The following is a 20,484-nucleotide window of genomic DNA, read 5'->3' on the forward strand; positions in this document are numbered from 1 at the left end:
TCACAATTTTCCTTATAAACTCCATTGATTGCAGTCATTAAGATCCTTCTTGCACTCAGTTCAGTTGCAGAAGAAAAAATAGTATTAGCAGAGGGTGGGAATCGAACCCACGAAATCGAAATTGGTTGGTTGATTGGTTTATTTTGTTGTGCAATATTATAACAGCAAAATCATTAAATGATGCAGCACGCTTAACGAACACAATTGAAACAAAGAAAAATAACAAATGTAGGCTACACTGCATCTTTGAAGTAAATCACAACGGGAAGCTGCGAAGTGACCATGACGGTCTTCGAGTCAAGCAGCCACCCTCAGCCAAGTCGATGATAAACATCTAATAAACATTACACTAAATTATCTAAACTTGCATCCATAATATGTCAAAATGTCAAGTTCCAATATTAGGTGTTGATAATCATAACGATTAAAAGCTTAAAGAGTATCGGTCCACATTAGTAAATTACACTGCATTCAACTTTAATATTCTGCAATTAGATAGTTTTTGTAAAGTTTTTTAAATAAGCCAAAAGATTTTTTTTTAATATCTAGTGGGATTGAGTTCCATATTTTTACTCCACTATACTTGATGCTTCGTTGAAGTTTTGTAGTAGCATACAGAGGTACGAAGTAATTATCATTTTTGATTGAACACCGAGTTGAGCGATTATGAACGTTTCATGTTTTTTTGAAGTATTTCGAAAAAGTACAGGGTAAAGCATTATGGTTATATTTAAACATTAATTTAGCAATCTCTAGTTTGTAAATGTCTTTTATTTTTAGAACTTTTACCTGCTTGAAGTATGGCGTAACGTGTTCTGACCACAACCCTCCAGCAACTATTTTTATTGCTTTGTTTTGCAACTTTTGTAGTTTCTCGATATATGCTTTGTAGCCTATGTGGAGCCCCAAATGGCTATTCCATTCATAATAGGCCTATGTGGGTGTATGAGCGAATAATACAACTGCAGTCTAGCATTGAAAGGAAGAAAGTGTTTAAGTTTCGACAAAATACCAACAGATCTAGCAAGTTTAGATCTAAGAGCATCAATGTGAGGTTCGAATGAGAGCTGTTTATCAATTATTATTCCAAGATAGGCTACTTAGCGTGGTCGACGGTTTCTAGCTCAACAGCCCTATAGAGAACATGGAATTCATCGAATTTGTTGTAGCCTTTTTTAGGAGGAATTACTAATAGATTGGATTTAGAGGCATTAATGGTCAATTTGTTGGCATTAATCCAACCTTCTACAGCAGCTAATTCAGCATTAGGTTTGGTTTGCAATAAATTTAAGTTATCAGCTTTAACTATGAGACATGTATCGTCTGCAAACAACCTTGGCATTGTTGACATGCTGTTTGGTAGGTCATTTATGTAAATTAAAAACAAAAGTGGACTTAGAGTTGAACCTTGAGGAACACCATCCTGGATAGATTGCTGTGTGGAAGTATCTTGATCAATCGCAACATATTGTTTACCGCCATTCAAGTAAGACGAGAGAAGATTGTTTGCAACTCCACGGACACCATAGTGGTCAAGCTTCGGCTAGAGCCGTTTATGGCATACAATTACCGTACTACTACTCTGCCCTAACCATTAGGCAACGCTGGTTGTAGCGAAGCATTCAGTTAAATTTCTTTGTATCAAAATATTTCAATCAGAATATCACGTGTCGAGTCACATGACTGAAATCAGCTGAATCGCGAGTACGCTTTTCGACAAGTGGGTAATGTTAAAGTACCTACCAAAGAAGTTTGCCAAAAATCGGTGTTGCCAAACGAAACTCTTAATATTTTAATTTTCAATCTGCAATTTTTAAGTGAAAAAAGTAACCGGGTCGGACAAACACAGAGGAAAACATATATTCCTCTTCTCTTTCTTTCAGGTGGCACGAGCCGCCACTGAATGTGAGCACAAAATGAAAACACTCTTTTTGACTTGCAAATTAAACTTTACGATAATTGCCTCTACCCAGTGATCGATTTCGAGTAATGGGTGGTACCAAATTTAAGGCAGCAGTGGCCGAGTGGTTAGCGCGTTGGGCTCGCAGTCGAGAGCCTGCATGTTCGACTCCAGCCACCCGCACTTGCTGTTGTTTCTCTGGGCAAGAAACTTTACGATAATTGCCTCTACCCAGTGATCGATTTCGAGTAATGGGTAGTACCAAATTTCAGTCATAAGTAGAGTAGACAACCGGAAACAAACATTGCAGTCGGCTGCAGCGTGGGTCAGGTGTACGTCGGAAGGCGTACACCGATGCATAGCGCTCAAGTCCGCTTTCCTGCAATGCAGGATAAAGATAATAAAACAAACAAAACAAACAAAGTCATAAGTAGAGTAAACAACCGGAAACAGACTTTTCCGTCAGCTGCAGCGTGGGTCAGGTGTACGTCGGAAGGCGTACACCGATGCATAGTGCTCAAGTCCACTTTCCCGCAATGCAGGATGAAGATATGAAAAACAAAAAACAAAACAAAGAACACTCTTTTTGACATCATCAACGAATAACAAAAAATAAATTTAAATGGAAACATTAAAACAGTCATGGATGAACGAATATTCTCGAAAAGAATATGTTTGAAAAAACCAGACAGAGTCATTGAGGGACGGATGATTGATATTCGTATTAAGCTAAACTATAGTTTAGTTGTACTCCGAATATTGCAAGCATCATATCCACCCACAATAAATCAATATCACAGGCTACAAATAAACCATCTCAGCCTGGTTGCAATTGTAGGGAGAAATCAGATTACCCTTTAAATGGACAATGCTTGCAGAAGGCCGTTACAAAGCCACCATTGATGACGGTTTTAAGATTCTAAATTACATCACCGTACTGTAGTTAATTGAGCATAAAAATGTTTATCAGCAACAATGATCCGAGTTAACCTTTTGAAGAGGGATAAACAATGAATATGATAAATACCTTGCAGCGCACCACTGACTTAAAGACAGACCAAATGCATAAAGCTTTCAATAAAGTTTATTTGATGTATTTCACCCTGTTATAAGAACAAACCATTATGGTACCAAATTTAATTATAAAGTTAATAGCTTACTCAACACTAAAAATTGAATGAGGCTGTTCCAGGGATATCTAGAGAAGGAGATATGAAAGCTTTTATTACGTCTGACATTAGAAGGGCTTCTATTTATCTTAAATAATCTCTGTTCATGGTAAAATAACAATTGGCACCTATAGTAATTTAATAAACTCTGTTATGACAACCTGCATTGCACTATTACCACCAGGTATGGATATTCAATGAATGCTCATAACTATAATACTTGTTAATTCAACTACTCGTATACATACTTGCTTTACACCTAGCCAACTGCAAAGGTTTTGTCTAAAAACAGCTAACTGGTAACCTTTCCACTGTCTTTTCAAACAAGTACCGGTATTTTTTAAATATGTTCTACATAACCTTGCTAACTGTCTTGTGTAGCTGAGTGAGTGTACCAGCTGCACAACAAAACTTTCTGCAATTTTAAAAAGAACCGCGTGTTTAACGCGGTACCAACTACCGCCCTTCTAGTGTCATGAGAATAAGGCAGTCGCTCTGAGCTTTCGTATCCCTTTCTTTAGATATCCCTGGGCTGTTCACCAGACATTTAGTTAAATAACATGATATACGTCATGATATACATATAACATGATATACATGATATTTGTCGGCTGCGTAGCCGAGTAGTGAGAACGTCTGCGCGACGTTCGAAAGGACGTGGGTTCGACACCGCTCCAGAGCACGCGGCTGTGTCTCGGCGAAAGACACTTAAAGGCGAGCCAAAATAAGGGAAGCAGCTGACTCGAAGACTACCTATATGTCACTTCGCTGCTTCCTGTTGTCCGTTGTATCGCATCTGTGATCGCAGTGTACTGTATGTTATCGCAATGGGCGCAAATAAAAGCATGATTATTATTATTATTATCCGTTAAATGATATACGTATAGTTGTATACGTTAAAAGATGATAATCTTGTGACGTTTCGTCAATTGGATACAACTACCTGATCTAGCCATCTGAGTTAGTCAAGTCTGATTGACAAAAGGTCGTAATAAAAGCAGATTATCATTGTACATCTTGTGATAGTTCAGCTTAGTTTGCCAGTAAGACGTATCCTGTTGTTTTTCATACCGTACTCAATAATAGTTTTTGTTGTTCTCGTTTATTGTAAACTTAGCCTACGTCAATTGCAATTTGCAAACCGTTGTGCGTAGTCATAAAGTACCCTATTTGTAGTGGATATGAGTTTGTTACCTTTACATGACCAGTCGTTTTATCTTGTAGCTGTGTTGTATTACTGTTTAGTTGGTATATATGTGCATGTTGAAGGCTTCTATAATTGCTTTGTAAACAATAGAAAAAGTCCGAACACAATATATTACATTCCTTTTTGATATTGTTATTCTTCTGGCAATGGCAGATGAGGCATTGACAAATGAATCTACAACACACGCTTTGGCTCCTGGCATCAAAGAACCCAGGTAAGCTTACAGTATGTTGTCTGGTGATATAGATACTGATTGGTGGGAAGTTTATTCATCATAAAACCTGTCTTTTTTATATTAATAATTCTTTCTGTTTATGTATTTTGTCATGACAACAGCTTAGACACGATGCTCAATTTTTACTGAAGTTAATGATTTCAAAGTGCTGAGTTAATGTTCTAAACTCCTAAGCTGACTGGATAGCCAAGTGGTGAGGGCCATGGTTTGACATTTAAAAGGCTGCCGATTTGACACCGTTTAAGAGCGTTGATGGTGCAGTGGTGGCGTGGTGCCCCTTCAAATATAACTATTAGTTTCTCATGTATATATGAACTGTACGCTGCTTGAAAGAAATGCCTACGGCCTTCCTTAAGACTATGGACTGCTAAGTTAAGGCATTGCCACATGAATTGAGGCTTGATGTCAAAAACTATGCGACTAGTGACTACGGTATCAGGTTGGTCACAATCCAACTGCCGCTGCCTGTCCAAATTAACAGTATGGGAACATTCAAATATTACATATTATTCATATTACATAAGCAGATTATAACGCTTTTTTTCCGAATTTTTGACCCCCCCTCCCCCATGTAACGCCAACGTAACGCTTTTTTCAATCCCCCCCTCCCCCATTTAATGCTTTTTCACTACAAATTCAGCACAAAAAACTACCATTCCGTACTCGAAAGCGTTACGTAACGTTTTGCTTGAACCCCCTCCCCCCCCCAAAGTGACGCTAACGTAACGCTTTGCATAAACCCCCCCTCCCCCTCGAAGGCGTTACGTAATATTTGAATGTTCCCTATGAACTATCAAATTGATAAAACAACTTCTGTATGACTGTATTTTCGCAAGTTGGTCAGACAGCAGTCCCGGTTTATTAAGCCCATCTTGAGACCGGATGATTTTGACCCTATTTAGTGGAAGACATTCTCTCACTCCTATACATTTAGTAACTCCGGCCCAGACCAAAATAGGCTTTATAAGTGGGTAGGCCTACTTATTAACCATAAGATTATATAAGCAAGGACTGCTGTATTAGAAATATGTATTTGCTTTCAGATATGACTGGTATCAGACTGATGGCCAGGTAGTTGTCAGTATTATGATAAAGAAACTATCTAGCGAAAATGTAACCGTCAATTTCAAACCAACTTCTGTAAGTATTTCTGTAACTCTGTTGCCTTGATGATTTGGTTGTGCTTTTATGGTAGATTTTATCAAAGTCTTTCAATAATAGGAATAGTGTATTTGTTTTATGCAAAATTTATTATTAAAGTTTATTTATAAAAATTGTTTTCTTTCAAAATTATAATAAATATTACAAGTGAAGAAATCAGCCGGTTGGGAAACCTGCATAATTTGTTGAATATCTTACGTAATGAAGGATCCTTTTACAACTTTTCATTCTCAGTAACACATCAAACGTTAAGAGACATTGGTGTGATTCAAACACATAAACTTAATGTTTTTTTTGCTTTGTGTAACTTTGGTACATAAGTAGGTTTGTATTCTATTGATGAAATGCGCCTAATGCTAAACTTTATCTTAATCTTGTCCTGGCAGAATTTCATTAACTTGTGCATATCACCCATCATCACCATCATTTCTGCTGTAGATTCATGTGCATATCACCCCATCCGATCAACAACCTGATGAATACGATTTGAAACTTCTTCTTTCCGACAAAATTCTTCCCAGCCGATGTCAGACCAAATATTACTCGACAAAAATGGAATGTAAACTTGCCAAAGCTGAGAGCTCACGTTGGGGGTCATTGATCGGCAAAGGTCCTGCAGTAAAAAGTGAGTGACTTTCATGACTGCAAAATAACTTTTCATCTGCGGCATTCAAAGTAAGATCGTGATTGCTATTTACTACCCTTGAGATAGTGGTTAAGGTATTTTCTATAGATTTATAATACCTTACGCAGTAGTAGTAGTCCAGTTTTAATCCGGTGATGTCCCGTAATCCGGTGATGTTACCGAGAGTGGCCGGATTCACCTCCAAGCACCGCAACCATCTTCACACCCTGTCTCCACATCGATCTGTCTAACGCGTCCTCTCCTGTCAAGCCCACCTTGCTGCTTTCCTCCTCAACTTGCCTAGTGGTTATGCTATTTTCTCACTGATGATTGACAAGCAGGTTATTGGGCTGAATGACCTACGCTAACAACCTAACTGTTTGCGTAACGCAATTTGTCAATCAACTCTTTAATCTTTATGTTAGATAAATTCCTTCTCTCTAAAAGGTTGCTCACTCAGTTTCAACAGCAATATTCGAAGCAAGATATTTCGTCTGAGTTTGACCATTTTTTCACCAATTCAAGCGCCGAGGGCTCTTTTAGCAACCTCGAAACAATGGGCGGTGATGTAGATTAAATGTCGGGGCGTGCATCCATCGGCCGTTGTCTTGTCATCCTAATGAGTAGACCACAAGTTCTGTTTGGGACGTAGATTGCAGGAAGGTTTGCCACTTCAGTTATCAGAGCTGGTAAAGTAACAAACTGTAACAATTCCACAGTTTTTTTTTTAAACATTAGTGAGGTAGAAATTAAACGCGAATACCTGAGTAAGCATTGCTTGTAACTTCGTCTATCAACTAACGCGGATCAGTTGTAGACCAGCTGTTTTTGGCCCTATATATGATGGGCAAGCAAGTGCATACTTTCACTTACATGGTTTTTATTACAGACATTCCTGTACCGCAAGACTCAGTCAGCAAATATCCATCATCATCGCATTATCGAGACTGGGATAAGGTAAAACAAACAATTAAAGTGTTGCATTTAATGACTACATTAGACAGGTTGCCTGAGATATGTAGTGCGTCTGCGTAATTCATTGATACACCGTGCAAACAGCGCTGGTTCGATTCTCGGCACGTGCAGTTCAGCAACAGGTAGGCACTTTTACATCACCCACTCGTCGAAGAGTGCCTGCTTTTCAATGTGAAATTGCTTTGTGTTTTAGTCACAATTTCGACTTGTTAAAGTGGCTACCATTAAGATCCTTCTTGCACTCAGTTCAGTTGCAGAAGAAAAAATAGTATTAGCAGAGGGTGGGAATCGAACCCACGAAATCGAAATTACTACTCCTGCTCTGCCCTAACCATTAGGCAACGGTGGTTGTGGTGAAGCATTCAGTTAAATTTCTTTGTATCAAAATTTTTCGATCAGAATATCACGTGTCGAGTCACATGACTGAAATCAGCTGAATCGCGAATGAACATGTCACGCATGATTGCGTACCTTTTCGACGAGTGGGTAATGCTAGGGAACGTTCAAATATTACGTAATGCTTTTTTTCCGAATTTTTGACCCCCCCCTCCCCCATGTAACGCCAACGTAACGCTTTTTTCATGTAACGCTTTTTTACTACGAATTCAGCACAAAAAACTACCATTCCGTACTCGAAAGCGTTACGTAACGTTTTGCTTGAACCCCCTCCCCCCCGATGTGACGCTAACGTAACGCTTTGCACAAACCCCCCCTCCCCCTCGAAGGCGTTACGTAATATTTGAACGTTCCCTTAAAGTGCCTACCTCAGCAACAGATCGCTTTTCATTTGGCAACAACATTTCAGCAGCAAGCGGAGATTTTGCATTATCGTCGATAGTTCAACTTATGCAAACATGTGTAGCTACTTGATGTAAGCTTCCAAAGAAGCTTTTTTAGTCTGACACCATAATATCAATGAGTCAGATAAAAATGATCGAAAAACGTTCATAAAGTTAGGTGCTCTAAATTTCCTTTTCTCTAGCTCGCTCATGAGATCAAGGAAGAAGAGAAAAACGAAAAACCTGAAGGAGAGGCCGCTCTGAACCAACTCTTCCAGCAAATATATAAGGATGGTTCCGACGAGACGCGGAAAGCCATGAACAAGTCATTTGTGAGTCACAATTGAAGTAGATTTACATTGAAGTGACAGAAGTGCTGATAGTATTTTAACCCAACACAAAGTAATATTTTGTTGAACAAACATTGTAACAACAACTGTTTAATTGTTGAAATCCTCTTTTAAGGATCCCTTGAATGATGGTTTGGTTTTTGAATCTTTATCCTCAGACTGACAAAGCCTTGTAGTTTCGCATACTTCAGAGGCTTTTGACGCCGGGCCGGTCACCGAGATTGGCAGAGTGAAGATTCCGATAGTTGAAGTCTTGTTGCCGGGGAATTATCCCATCCATTAGGTGTCGCTGAATGGAGAGAAGTCTTATGATGGGCTGCTCAAGCGCACACCCCCGAGAGTGATCACACTTATCACAAGATGCCGTTATCATGTCCAGCGACAGAATGAGTGAAATTGCATTTCAAGTGACTACCGGCAAGCATCCCAGACAGCAAAATTCTCCATTTGATTCAACGTCTGCAGATTTTGATTCTGGGGCGAGTTCCCATCTGTCTGATGACATTTAAGCGGTGAGAACCAGGATTGTCGGTTGAGATAATAAAACAAATAATCATGCCTCTATATTGCGACTAGATGGAGTCAGGCGGCACAGTCTTGAGTACAAACTGGGGCGAGATTAAGAAGGACAAAGTGGAAGTGAAGCCCCCAGATGGCATGGAGTACAAGAAATACGACACCTAATTATTTTTATTCATATGTTTAATAAATCTGTGATTTTTATGTATTTGTAGTGTTTTATAATCTTGTGTTGGAATGGAAGTGCGCAGTAACAGCAGGGTTGTCGGTATTTTACCCAACCCAAAAAACCCGGGTGTTTTTTTTAAAAACTCGCTTAAAAACCCCTCAAAAATGGTGAAAAGATGCTCCCCTGCTCTCAATTTTTCTGTGGATGGGGGGGCAGCTACTGCACATTTTGCAATACTGTAATTACTGTATAACAATTTTTGCTATTCGCCTTTACCCTAATTATAATCTTTCAGTTCTGCCTCAAAATAATATTCACGACACAAAACTCTGTATCACAGTAGGTTACAACATTATAACATAGCATGATGCCCTTTCGTGCCATTGTTCTTTGTATACCGGACACTTATTATATCATTACTCGATAATGAGCTGATAGATGAGCATTATCGCTATATCTTAAAACTTAAAAAAAGGCCTTTCAGCAACAAAAGTGCCCTTTTTCATAATCCTGCCCCCCCCCAGTCAAAAATCCTTCCGGCGCCCCTGGTTGTAAGCTATGTGCCATCTACAATTCACTGGTGATATTTGCCATTTCTGGTTGCAACACGCTGTCTGGCCGTTCAAATATCGTATGGTGTACTACTGTACATTGCGTTGTATGATGTCGAGATATGGGGAAAACTGTGTCGTGATTTTTGAACAACGCCTAAAAATCTGCATGAACGTTTTAGTCATTAGGCTATGTTGACTTCCGGCATTATAACCAATGCTGACGTAACCCTATTTGATCGATGCAATGAAAGTGTTTTAAGATGTTTGTTGTGAATGTATCCTCGGACTAATAAAGCAACTGAAAGGTTATTCCTGGCAGTTTTGCATGGCTACTTGTAGAGGCTTTGAACCACTGACGCAGGGCCGGTTACCGACATTAACAGAGAAGTTTCCGATTGTTGTTGGTGAATGATTCCATGCACTAGGTGCTGCTGAATGGAGAAAATCTGTTGCTCAAAAGCACACCCCAAGAGTCGAATCAGCGCCGCTCGGTTTTGATCACTGTCCGTCCCGTTAGCTCAGTGGTTATGCGGGGGAGGGTGACTACAGTCCTCACGCCCTTTGGTCGACGTTGCCTTACATGCGAGCTCCCGATATGGGGTTGCTCAGCAAAGGCAAGTTGACCCTTGTGTTCTACCAGAAACAACTTAGGTTTGTGGTACGGTACCGAAATAGAGCAAAATTCCGAAAGCGGATTAAGCTGTTTCGTGCCACAGTTACGCGCCCATCTCATTGTTCGATGCAATGACACTTTTTGAATGGGTCTGTTTTTGCTACCGGTGCAACTTTACCCATTTGATTCCTGCCTCGGCACAAACACGTAAGAGGTGAAACTTTATTTCCGATTTGATGATGGAGCCTCGAGCAAAGGTCGGTTCACAGTTCTACCGTTTCAACTGTTTACGTCATAAAAGCTCTAAAAATCCATTCACAAGCAGAAATAAAATTCGGTGATTATGAATCACAAGCAAGGCACTACGACTGCAAGGTGTGAGATGAAACAAGAACAACTTGGCCATGTGTACTGCATTACAATAATCAATATGTTTTCAAAAGTACAGTGAAAACCTCAGATCTTTGTAGCGATGAAACTGCATGTAAAGACGTCATAAGGAAACCACCAAAAACTACAGTCGTTAGAGCGTAAAACATAATTATTCTGGGCTATCAAAAAAAAGTTATAAATGGGATTTGGTGCCGCATTGCTTTGTGGCTCGACATGTTAATTACGAGCCGCGGGGTGCTGTTCAGATATGATATGAAGTTGTCGTATTGCTAGCGATAATCCTTCTGAAATGGGGTGTGGACACTGCCTCGTTTCAATATTTCAGCCCAACTGTTAAGGTCGAGTTCAATTTAATCATTTTTAACATCCACACTGAAAAAAATATCATCTTAACAGCTCTATGTCGCTGGCACCGATGTAGGCTACGGTCAATATTTATATGTGCACTTTAAAAATGAACTATTCGGTCATATAAAATGTATCGTACCACTAATGCATATTGAGCACAGTGTACTACACTTGGTAGTAGGCTACGGGCGAAACGCAATCATGTAGGAACAACTTTGTTTGGGAAAATGATGACGGAATGAGATAAAAGGACCTAACGTATTGGTATTAGCAAGGCAGCAGACGGTACAATCTAAAATATAAGCTACTTGCATTAAAATGTTGAGTTTGTGAAAAAAAAAAAAAAATACGGAAACACGACCGAATGACGCAATCCCCGTGCCGTAAGCCAAGAATGATGCCAAACCTGACTACGCATAACACAAGATTCAGGTCTCGTGGCATTCAGTGCGTCATTCGTGCCTTGTGGCATAGGAATCGAGTTAATTGGTCGGGTACCCGAAAAAATACACCAACACAGCATGGTACCACAAAAGTAATATTAAGAAGTCAGCCAGTTGAACTATTTGGTTGCGCAAACAGCCAATTACGGCAGTAACAAACAATTGTGAGAAATTTCTCTAAATTCTCCATATCTTGCAAAAATTAATGTGACAGGAAATCTCTGGGCACAAAGCCTACGCCTTATTGCGTTCCTTCGCCTATACTGGTTCCGCTGAGGTACTGGGAAGGAATATCGCTCCCTGCACAAAGATGCGAGAAGACTTTGAACAGATTGTCATGAGCCTGGGCTCCCGCGAGCAACTTCTTTCCATTGATAATAAAGCAGGGAATGGCTGGAAATTAAATAATTATTATTATTGTAACTGCCTCCGCCGCCAGTGAAGCCAAATCGTTTGGCATCCGCTGGCTTCGATCAGTCTTTCAACATGGTTGATAGGATCTCCATTCTGTTTTGTCCTTTGCGATGTTTTGCAATCGATTAAATAATAAACACATCAAAATCGACACCATTCATCAGCTGAAGATGTTATGACTTTGAGAGAAAGTCATAACATTACAAATACATAACAAATTGCAGTTGAGCAAGTGACAGCAGAGCTAGCAACATTTCAGCAATTCCCCGAAATAGGTAAATGATGAAACTCAGCATTCAGCAAGTGAAAACTGACCAGGCCGATACTTGGGATGTAACAAGCCAGCAAATTCAGTTTAGAAAGCGATGACAAAGGAAATCCGATGCTAGATGAAAAAATTCATTTGTTGACTTTGGCAGTAGCTGAAATGTACATGCTGAGTTGTCGCATGCCGAGTGGTCGGACTACCCCTGTCGATCGTCGACTATGAAAATTGACTAGCTACTGATCGGTGTCTATGTTCTTTCGGAATTGCAAAGTGGATTTGAGGAAATTTGATGATAGACTTATCGCATTATTTAAACTATATGACGTGATTGCTGTCATCAACATTGAAATGAACGTGGTGGTGGTGTAAACAAGACAGGTGGGGAAAGTTCCAGTCAAGGTAGGTTTGCACAGTGTTGTCATACCATGCATTTCAAAACGTACTTTATTGACCGGGCACTCAAAGATGTTATGGTCAGCAATTTATTTCTTCTAAGTGCATTCACAGGCTGTACAAACACTAACGGGCATACATATTGTTGTACACGTAGGAATAAAGTGATAAGCAGACCACCAGATCACATGAAGGCGAACTCTACACACCTGATACGCCTTCCTTTACCCATTGACCAGCTTCTTCTTTGACACTTTCCTGGTTGTTCTTGTTGCTTATGTACGCCCTGACCTCGTCCTTGTCGAAACCAACGGAGACGGCCAGTGACGTAACATCATCTAGATCCAGGTTGGTGCCGTCGGTGAAGTGGCTCTTGAAGAGGACGGACTGCAGCTGCAGTGGAAATGTAAGCACGATCACATACTTGGAATCTACTAAGATAATTTCCTTAATGACTTCTGGTTGTGTTTACATGTTTGACTGTTCGAGTATTATCAGCAGGCAGGGGAGTATCTGAAGAAGGGGATATGAAGGCTCGCAGCGATTGCCTTATTCTCACACTACCAGGGCGGTAGTTTATAGCGCGCTAAATGCGGTTCTTGTTTAATTGCAGAAAGTTTTGTAGTGCAGCTGGCACAGTCAGCTGCAGAAGACAGTTAGCAAATGTTACGTAGAGCATATTCAAAGAATACTTGTTTGAAAAGACAGTTGAAAAGTTACCAGTAAGCTGTTTTTCTTAACAAAGCCTTTGCAGTAGGCTAGATGTTAAGCGAGTATACTGGTAGTTGAATTAACAAGTAATCATGAGCATGCAGTGAATAGGCATGATGCTAATAGCGCAATGCAGGTTATCATAACAAGATTTATTAAACTAATATCGGTGCCAATTGTCATTTTACAGAAGCCCTTATTTGTCAGGCGTAACAAAAGACTTTGCATGCCTTTCTTTAGATAGCCCTGTTAGCAGGCTATTTTAGTATTTCTCGTGACCACTAATTGATTGCAGTGCATGTGCCTTGCTTATTTGTTTCTTTGTGTGTTTAGGCTACTGTGGAAAATTCTGTCAGCAATAAATTTGTAGTTATGCCAACAGGCAAACTGAACGGAGCTGGGAAAATAAAAGCGCAGCACAATGGCGGAGCACGACGTTAGCCCCTCCGGCGTACGACAGATTGGTGATCTCATTTTGTAGTCGGAGATTTGAGCGATAAGGCTTTGTCAAGTGACCAGTAGAATTCTTTATCATGAGTGAAACATGAAGTAGTACCACTATGATGCCTCCTATGAACTTGAAGCAAACTCGTTATAATGCGTTCTTTCAGCGATATAAAAATCAGCAGGAGATGAAATGAAACAAGACTTTATCAAAATCTTGTGGCTCGAGGACTTGACGTCGTGCGTGCCCCTTGCATTATTAGTGCATCTGAAGTAGGTGATTTATATGATTGAAAAACAAAGAGTGGTACGTAGAAAAATAATCACATAACTGATGACATACAAGTTAAACATGTATTTTTTTTTAAATAATCAGAAAAAATGCAATCCACATTAGACATATATACATACAAACAATCATACATCTAACATCATACCAAGTTCTGCATGTCCCCTGAAGGATCTTTTAACAAAGCAAAGTTTAAGGCACAATGAGCAATGGTGGTGTTTGGGAAGCGATTTGATTTAAATGTGAAATCAATTCCAAGATCTTTTCCGGCTTTTAACAAATCAGCGGCACTAGAGAAATACAAAAAGTGATTCAAAATTTTGTGGCAACTGAATTTAAACTTTGCTGTAAACGCATCATTTTCTCCAATGTAAAGAAAGTTCTTTTTGACTTTATATTTCTGATTGTAAGAATTCAGCAGTCATAAGCTTGAGCAACTTCAATGGCACATAAGATCATAGTTGAGCAAATGTTGTAATGACGTACAATGAGCTCTCATTGTTGCAACATTATCCCTTAACTTACAAAGTTTTTAACTTTGCTACATAAAGCAAACAAAACTTAATGCAATATGATGCAATTGTACTGGTATATCAAACGTATATCACATATAGTAAATCACATTCTATTTGCAAGGATTAACTTGTACATTTGTACAATGCCATTCTTCTCACAACACTTTAAATTGCAGTCATCTATATTTCTGTACTTTCTATCAAATTTGTGTGACGGATACAAACTCAAATATTTGATGCAAATAAACAAAGTTTTGAAAACACAAATATTTTCATGTCAAATATACAATACAGAAAAGTAGCAAGTGATGTTTAGTAACATTTAACAACTTGCTAGGTAGAAACTTACAAAGGGGTGTTTGGTCCATATTTAGCAGGTTTTTCAATCCCCTCTGGTGGTAGGTTAGGTATTAACAGGTAAGGCTTCCAAATAACCTGGTATTTAAAATAGTATACATGTAGCCGACCACTTATGTAATTTGCCAAAACTACCACTTTAATATAATTATCAAGGATTGCAGGAGGCCCAGAATACAAACCTGCTAAGGGTTTGGATGGATTCTAACACACGAACACTTTCCAGATAAAACTAGCTCAAAAATTGCAAAACTATGAAAAAATAATTCAAAACCAGCTTGAAGAGAAACTTCAAGAACAATATTTCCTTAATTACCTAAGATTAAATACGTACTATGTACGATTATATACTATATAATATATATATATACTCTTAAATTAAGAATATAATAAGAGTTAAATGACTTAATTTAAGACTTATATAAATAAAGGTTTAATATAATTCACAACATTTTCACACATTTCAAATAAGAACAGCCAAAAATGAAGAAGACTACATATTCACACTTGTGCCAGTGTGCCACATCATATAGCCACATCCAAATAATTATACATATTCATAAAGTTGAAAGCTCCAAATCTCAAGCAAGCCTTTTTTACAAAGGCAAAGACTATATTTTTTTGTTTACTCAAGTAAGATGTGTAACCTCAGTAGCCTATGCATTCAGGCATGTTGTATTTGTCAGCTTTATATATATCTTTTTGTGAAACATAAAATCGCATATAAACGTATGAATGCGGCAGCAATAAACAAATAATTGAAAAATCCCCAAATCATACATTGAGGAAACTATTTTTTTAAACAAGTATATATTGTTAATTTTTACAGCCACGAAACTTACTTGTTGACAGTAAAAATGCAGTGCATCGAAATAGTCATTTCCCTAAACTAGGCTAGCTGGTTTCAAAGAAAATGAACTCAGTGACAAAGAACAACAAGTTGTGCGCTGTGCAGCAAAGTTCACGTACATGTTCATTTGGCCAACATGGTCACATCTTTTGATGAACGAAAACTTACTAAGAGAAATTCTCAAATTCAAGTAAAGTTAAAAAAACCTTTAACATCAAAACTGTATAATATATATTACTCATATTTGAAAAGACATGAAACATTGGCTTAAGCTTAAATTAAAAATCAATTTGTAAAAAAGCAGTAACATTAATTGAATTGCTTTGCATTTGATCCAATTCTTTTTCAAAATAAGATACCATACTTTCCAGGCTGTGTTGAACTGTTATCCTTTGAAATTTCAGTCACACACACAACGCACGGTCCACTGATTTTGTCAAAAAAAAGAACAACTTTGATTTTAGAGGTAATATGCACACTTTTTCTGTTGTTTTTCTCTCGTTCTTTATTGTTAAAAATAAAAGAAAAAAATACGTCATGTTCATGTGAACACTGAACAGGTGAAGTGGCTATTTTTACACACTTGTTGCCATGGGTATATTCAGGTGTTGCCAGAGTTAGGATTAAAGTTAGGACGGGTTAAGGTAAAGGGTTGGAGTTAGGAATAAGGATAGAGTTTCGATCTGTTTTCAACAGCTTTAAACTTTTCTCAAATTGGGGCAGAATTCCTTATCTGGCAACACTATTGCTATATTTATACTATACAGTGTAAATATAGCCACAGCCTACAATATAAGGTAAGAGTGTCCAATTGTCCACTGTGTTTGACTATACTAATTCTTACCTGAAGTTGGCATTTTTCTGGAAGTGACTTAACTGCAATTTCCAGATTTTTTTGGCCAACCCAACACCAAGGTCACATGACATCAGAAACAATTGTGATTTCCAGCTTGGATGCCATTTTACTTTAGCACTTTAGTTTTCAATATCAAGTAAATCAGCTTTTATAATCTAAAGTAAAATGAAGTAAAGTAGTATAATAATAAAGTAAAATAAAGTAAAATGTTTTAATATGGACAACCTTGTCTGATACAAATAAATAATAATAATACAGAATTTAAAAAAGTCGGACTGAAGGAGGAAGATGCAAGGGACAGAGTGAAATGGAGAAAAGGGATTAAAACAATTGCTGCGAGGAAACAATCGGCCACCCCCACTAGTGGGGAACAAACCGACGATGGATTATGATGAATACAATTATAACTCATGATGTAAAACATTTTAACATGGAAAATCCGTGAATCAAGTATCTTCTTCACAATAAAGCCATTGAGAAGCCTAAATAAGTTGGCATTGTCTAGATGCCAGTTGCTGACAATAGGGCCTACCTTCTGTACGAGTATGACCTTGTCTGTTTATCAGCACACCACCTTCACTAAAAGCCTGATTACCACCCTGTCAGATGGTTGATAGTGATAACAATAATGGAGTAGGCAGTGCATTTTCAACGTACTGTACCGTAACTAATTTTTAATCAGAAACTATGTATGTACTTTAGCCAAGTGTATGTTTGGACCATGAAAAATGTCCTCAATTGTCAAACCCACCATAACTGGCTCAGCAGATTGCCAGGTTATGAGTAATTACATACTACCAAATATGGTAACTAATTAAAGTGTGAGTGAACAACTTAGCTTCAACGGGTGTGCATTGCAGGCCTACCCTATGCCATATGATGGCTATCCCTCGACTTCGAGGATGATGGCCTTCGCAATAAAATAAAAGCTAACGGTGAGTTCTTAAATGGCTAATTAGTCCAATCTTGGCTTTAAAAGTTCGGTTACATTTGGTACATTTAAGATCGTTTGGGAGAGTTGGTTGTGGGTGTGATTGTCGTTCTTTTCTTTGCATTTTTTTTTCTTTTAACCTTTTGGATCTGCTCTTCTCAAACGTGGCGACACCTTTCTGAGTGGCAGATCTCTAGAGCAGCCTGTCCTCTGCGGTTTCCTCCCATTTTGTATAATTGATGTTACACACTTTAAAATTACTCTTCAGTGAGTCTTTATACCGCTTCTTTTGTCCACCTACCGAACGCTTACCCTTAGCCAATTCCGAGTAGAACATTTGTAAGTTACCACCACTAACGTGTCGGTTCCGCACTAGAAACTTCCAGCTTTCACGTGCCTGTTCCCGTTATGCATTATCGATCGCCGTTAGGTTTGAGTGTCTTGCGAAGACGCCTGTGCGTGAATTGATTAGCGTGGACTTGCTGGCGCACACTCAAAAAGCACACATAAACTTGACAAGGCCATCAGCTTTATCCAATGGCAAGGCAAACCAAGACGATTGGAGGTGGTGGCTAGGGTTGCCAGAGGTTAATATAAAAAAGAGCCCAACCTTATGCAAAAAGTAGCCCAAAAGTAGCCCAATTTTTTTTGGGAGTTCTAAAATGGAGCCCAAATTGGAGCCCAAAGCAAAGAGATAGGCGATTATAGTATACAAATTTCTTCCGGAGCGCTTGATCATCAGTCCCAAATTATATTATAAGTGTTTTTCCAGTTTTTCACATCTTTCAGACAGATTGGCAACCATGCATTCACTCAACAGTTTGTTAAATTACCGTAACTACAAACAAGTACTGGTACCACACCAAGTAACACAAAAAATGGTTTAATTGCTTTACGTGATGAGCTAACGCATCAAGAGTGTTCCCCTCAAGACCACCAACACTTTTAATAACCTTCCAAGGTCGATCAACGTAGAAACTATCTCTTCTGTCTGTTTTTTTACTCATATAAATTGTTTAAAAAAATTCACTAGCCTTTTTTTCTCATCTTTCTACATTTGTAAAAACTTTATTAAGGTGTTGCGACCATATGCCATAACTAATTGTCCTGCTTTGGCATCATGCACGTTATAGCGTCCATGTTTTGTCACTTCTACCTTTTTCTAGACCCCTGCTATGTTTGACATAATTAGGCTATATTGTTTTACGTTGTACTTGTAATGGTCAGAAATAAAAACAAACTGAACTGATGTCCACAGGGTTGCCAGATTGAGAAAACAAAAAAGGCCAAATGCATCCCCAAAAAAGGCCAAATTATAGAAAAAAAGGCCAAACCTGAGGTTTTATTCTCTTTGTTGAAATCAGTGGTGTTTTTGCACTTACTTTCAACAACAAATTATATAATATTTACCCAGTTTCTATTGTTTTACATGTTATCTGTTAAAGAAGAATCGCTTAGTAATATTCCTGAAAAAATGCAATCCATAAAATACAAACAGATAGGTATGGAAACAATTACAATACAACTGAAATATGCATACAACATTAGGCTAAGCATCATCCTGTTGACTAAAAAGCCATTTTGTTGACTAAAAAGCCCATAACATACTGATAAGATGAATAGAGTAAAGCAGCAAGAATCAGAATTAAAACACGCCACAAGATACCTAGAGGTTAAACTAAATGCGGTGAATGCCTAAAACCAGTAGGCTACTTTCCAACAGCGTAAATTTATCTATCTATTGGGCCACTGTCAAGAAACGTTGAAAAGACATCAGACAAGACAGAAAACAATGGGATTAGCAATAACAATGGTAGAGAAGACGCACTGAGAATGGAAAAGGTGAAGCTTCGCTTCCTCCTTATAAATCTTTTACTTGTCTTCCTTACATAAGGGGGGTAACCGACAAAATTCAGCGTATCCTCAATGGCATAGGAATCAAGGTTGCGATGAAACCCTATCTGACAATAGGTAAATACCTTCCCTCGGCTAAAGACCCCATGAAAGAAGGTGAAGTTTCTGGATTGATCTACCAAATTCCGTGTCATTACTGTGATTTAATCTACATTGGACAGACAAAACGTGATCTTAAATCTAGAATCAACGAGCACCAAAGAGCTATTAAATTTCAACGTCCGGAGCATTCCGCTCTTTGCAAACACTCTATGGATTCAGACCATAAAATTACTTGGACCAACGCCACCATTCTTAAAACTGAAAAGGATTATACAAAAAGATTGTTCACAGAAAAATGGTACATAAAGCAGAAGGCACAACATGCTCTTAACCAAAAAGATGGTCAGAATTTCCCCTCTGTGTACAAAAAATTACTTTAACTTTAGCTTCACCTTTTCCATTCTCAGTGCGTCTTCTCTACCATTGTTATTGCTAATCCCATTGTTTTCTGTCTTGTCTGATGTCTTTTCAACGTTTCTTGACAGTAGAACTTATTAAAGAAGAACTTATTTAAACCAACTAGATCAATGACAACATTTATTACACTCACAAAAAGAATTTAATATACTGTATCAATTTACCTTCTCTACATGTATCAATTTACCTTTTTCAAAAAAAGTTATAAAATTCTAATTTTTGTATGCTTGGATGCACATTGCAGAAAAAACCTGACATGCCCTTGAAGAACTCCAGCCAATCATCCTCCCCATGTCCATCCCGCTACAGAAGCTTCGCCGCACACATGGGCCTCAACAGTTATCTTTGCACCCAAGCAAGCCAACCACATAATAAATTTTTATTTATTGCTTTGCTGTCAAATGGGATTTCTGTATTAGTTTTAGTGTATCAAATTACCTTCCGAGTGTATCAATTTACCTTCCGTGGAAGGTAAATTGATACATTTGAGTGACGTTTTTAAAATTTCAATTAAAAAAAAAAGTAAAAAAAAAATTAGAAAAGTGAAAATGTTTTTAAAAAGTGTGTAAGTGATCAGACTTTCATTTCAGCTTAAAATCAATAGTTTGTGTCAAGTAATTTTCAGTTAACAGGAAAAAATGTT

At 38.2% G+C, this 20,484-nt stretch overlaps 2 protein-coding genes across 2 annotated transcripts; one reads left to right on the forward strand and one right to left on the reverse strand.

The window, feature by feature from the left end:
- Window positions 1-4,297: 4,297 nt before the first annotated feature.
- Window positions 4,298-9,128, forward strand: LOC145765199 (protein SGT1 homolog). Its single transcript, XM_082576981.1, has 6 exons — window positions 4,298-4,490; window positions 5,555-5,651; window positions 6,111-6,297; window positions 7,187-7,254; window positions 8,255-8,383; window positions 8,978-9,128. The coding sequence occupies exons 1-6, from the start codon at window positions 4,423-4,425 to the stop codon at window positions 9,083-9,085; spliced, it is 657 nt and encodes a 218-aa protein (XP_082433107.1). The 5' UTR covers window positions 4,298-4,422; the 3' UTR covers window positions 9,086-9,128.
- A 1,336-nt stretch (window positions 9,129-10,464) lies between these two features.
- LOC145764992 (uncharacterized) lies at window positions 10,465-16,688 on the reverse strand. Its single transcript, XM_082576713.1, has 5 exons — window positions 16,526-16,688; window positions 14,824-14,909; window positions 14,108-14,249; window positions 12,725-12,908; window positions 10,465-11,833 (listed from the first exon to the last, which is right to left on the reverse strand). The coding sequence occupies exons 3-5, from the start codon at window positions 14,117-14,119 to the stop codon at window positions 11,682-11,684; spliced, it is 348 nt and encodes a 115-aa protein (XP_082432839.1). The 5' UTR covers window positions 14,120-14,249; window positions 14,824-14,909; window positions 16,526-16,688; the 3' UTR covers window positions 10,465-11,681.
- Window positions 16,689-20,484: the final 3,796 nt, after the last annotated feature.

This window comes from Aplidium turbinatum, chromosome 2 (assembly GCF_918807975.1).
Source record: "Aplidium turbinatum chromosome 2, kaAplTurb1.1, whole genome shotgun sequence".
Taxonomy (NCBI): domain Eukaryota; kingdom Metazoa; phylum Chordata; class Ascidiacea; order Aplousobranchia; family Polyclinidae; genus Aplidium; species Aplidium turbinatum.

Excerpts from the sequence above, each read along its gene's own strand:
- LOC145765199 (XM_082576981.1), top strand. The coding sequence starts at position 4,423 with ATGGCAGATGAGGCATTGACAAATGAATCTACAACACACGCTTTGGCT. Across the intron at positions 4,491-5,554 it reads CCTGGCATCAAAGAACCCAG|ATATGACTGGTATCAGACTG; the intron begins GTAAGCTTACAG and ends ATTTGCTTTCAG. Across the intron at positions 6,298-7,186 it reads CAAAGGTCCTGCAGTAAAAA|ACATTCCTGTACCGCAAGAC; the intron begins GTGAGTGACTTT and ends TTTTTATTACAG.
- LOC145764992 (XM_082576713.1), bottom strand. Across the intron at positions 11,834-12,724 it reads GGTAAAGGAAGGCGTATCAG|CCATTCCCTGCTTTATTATC; the intron begins GTGTGTAGAGTT and ends TTTAATTTCCAG.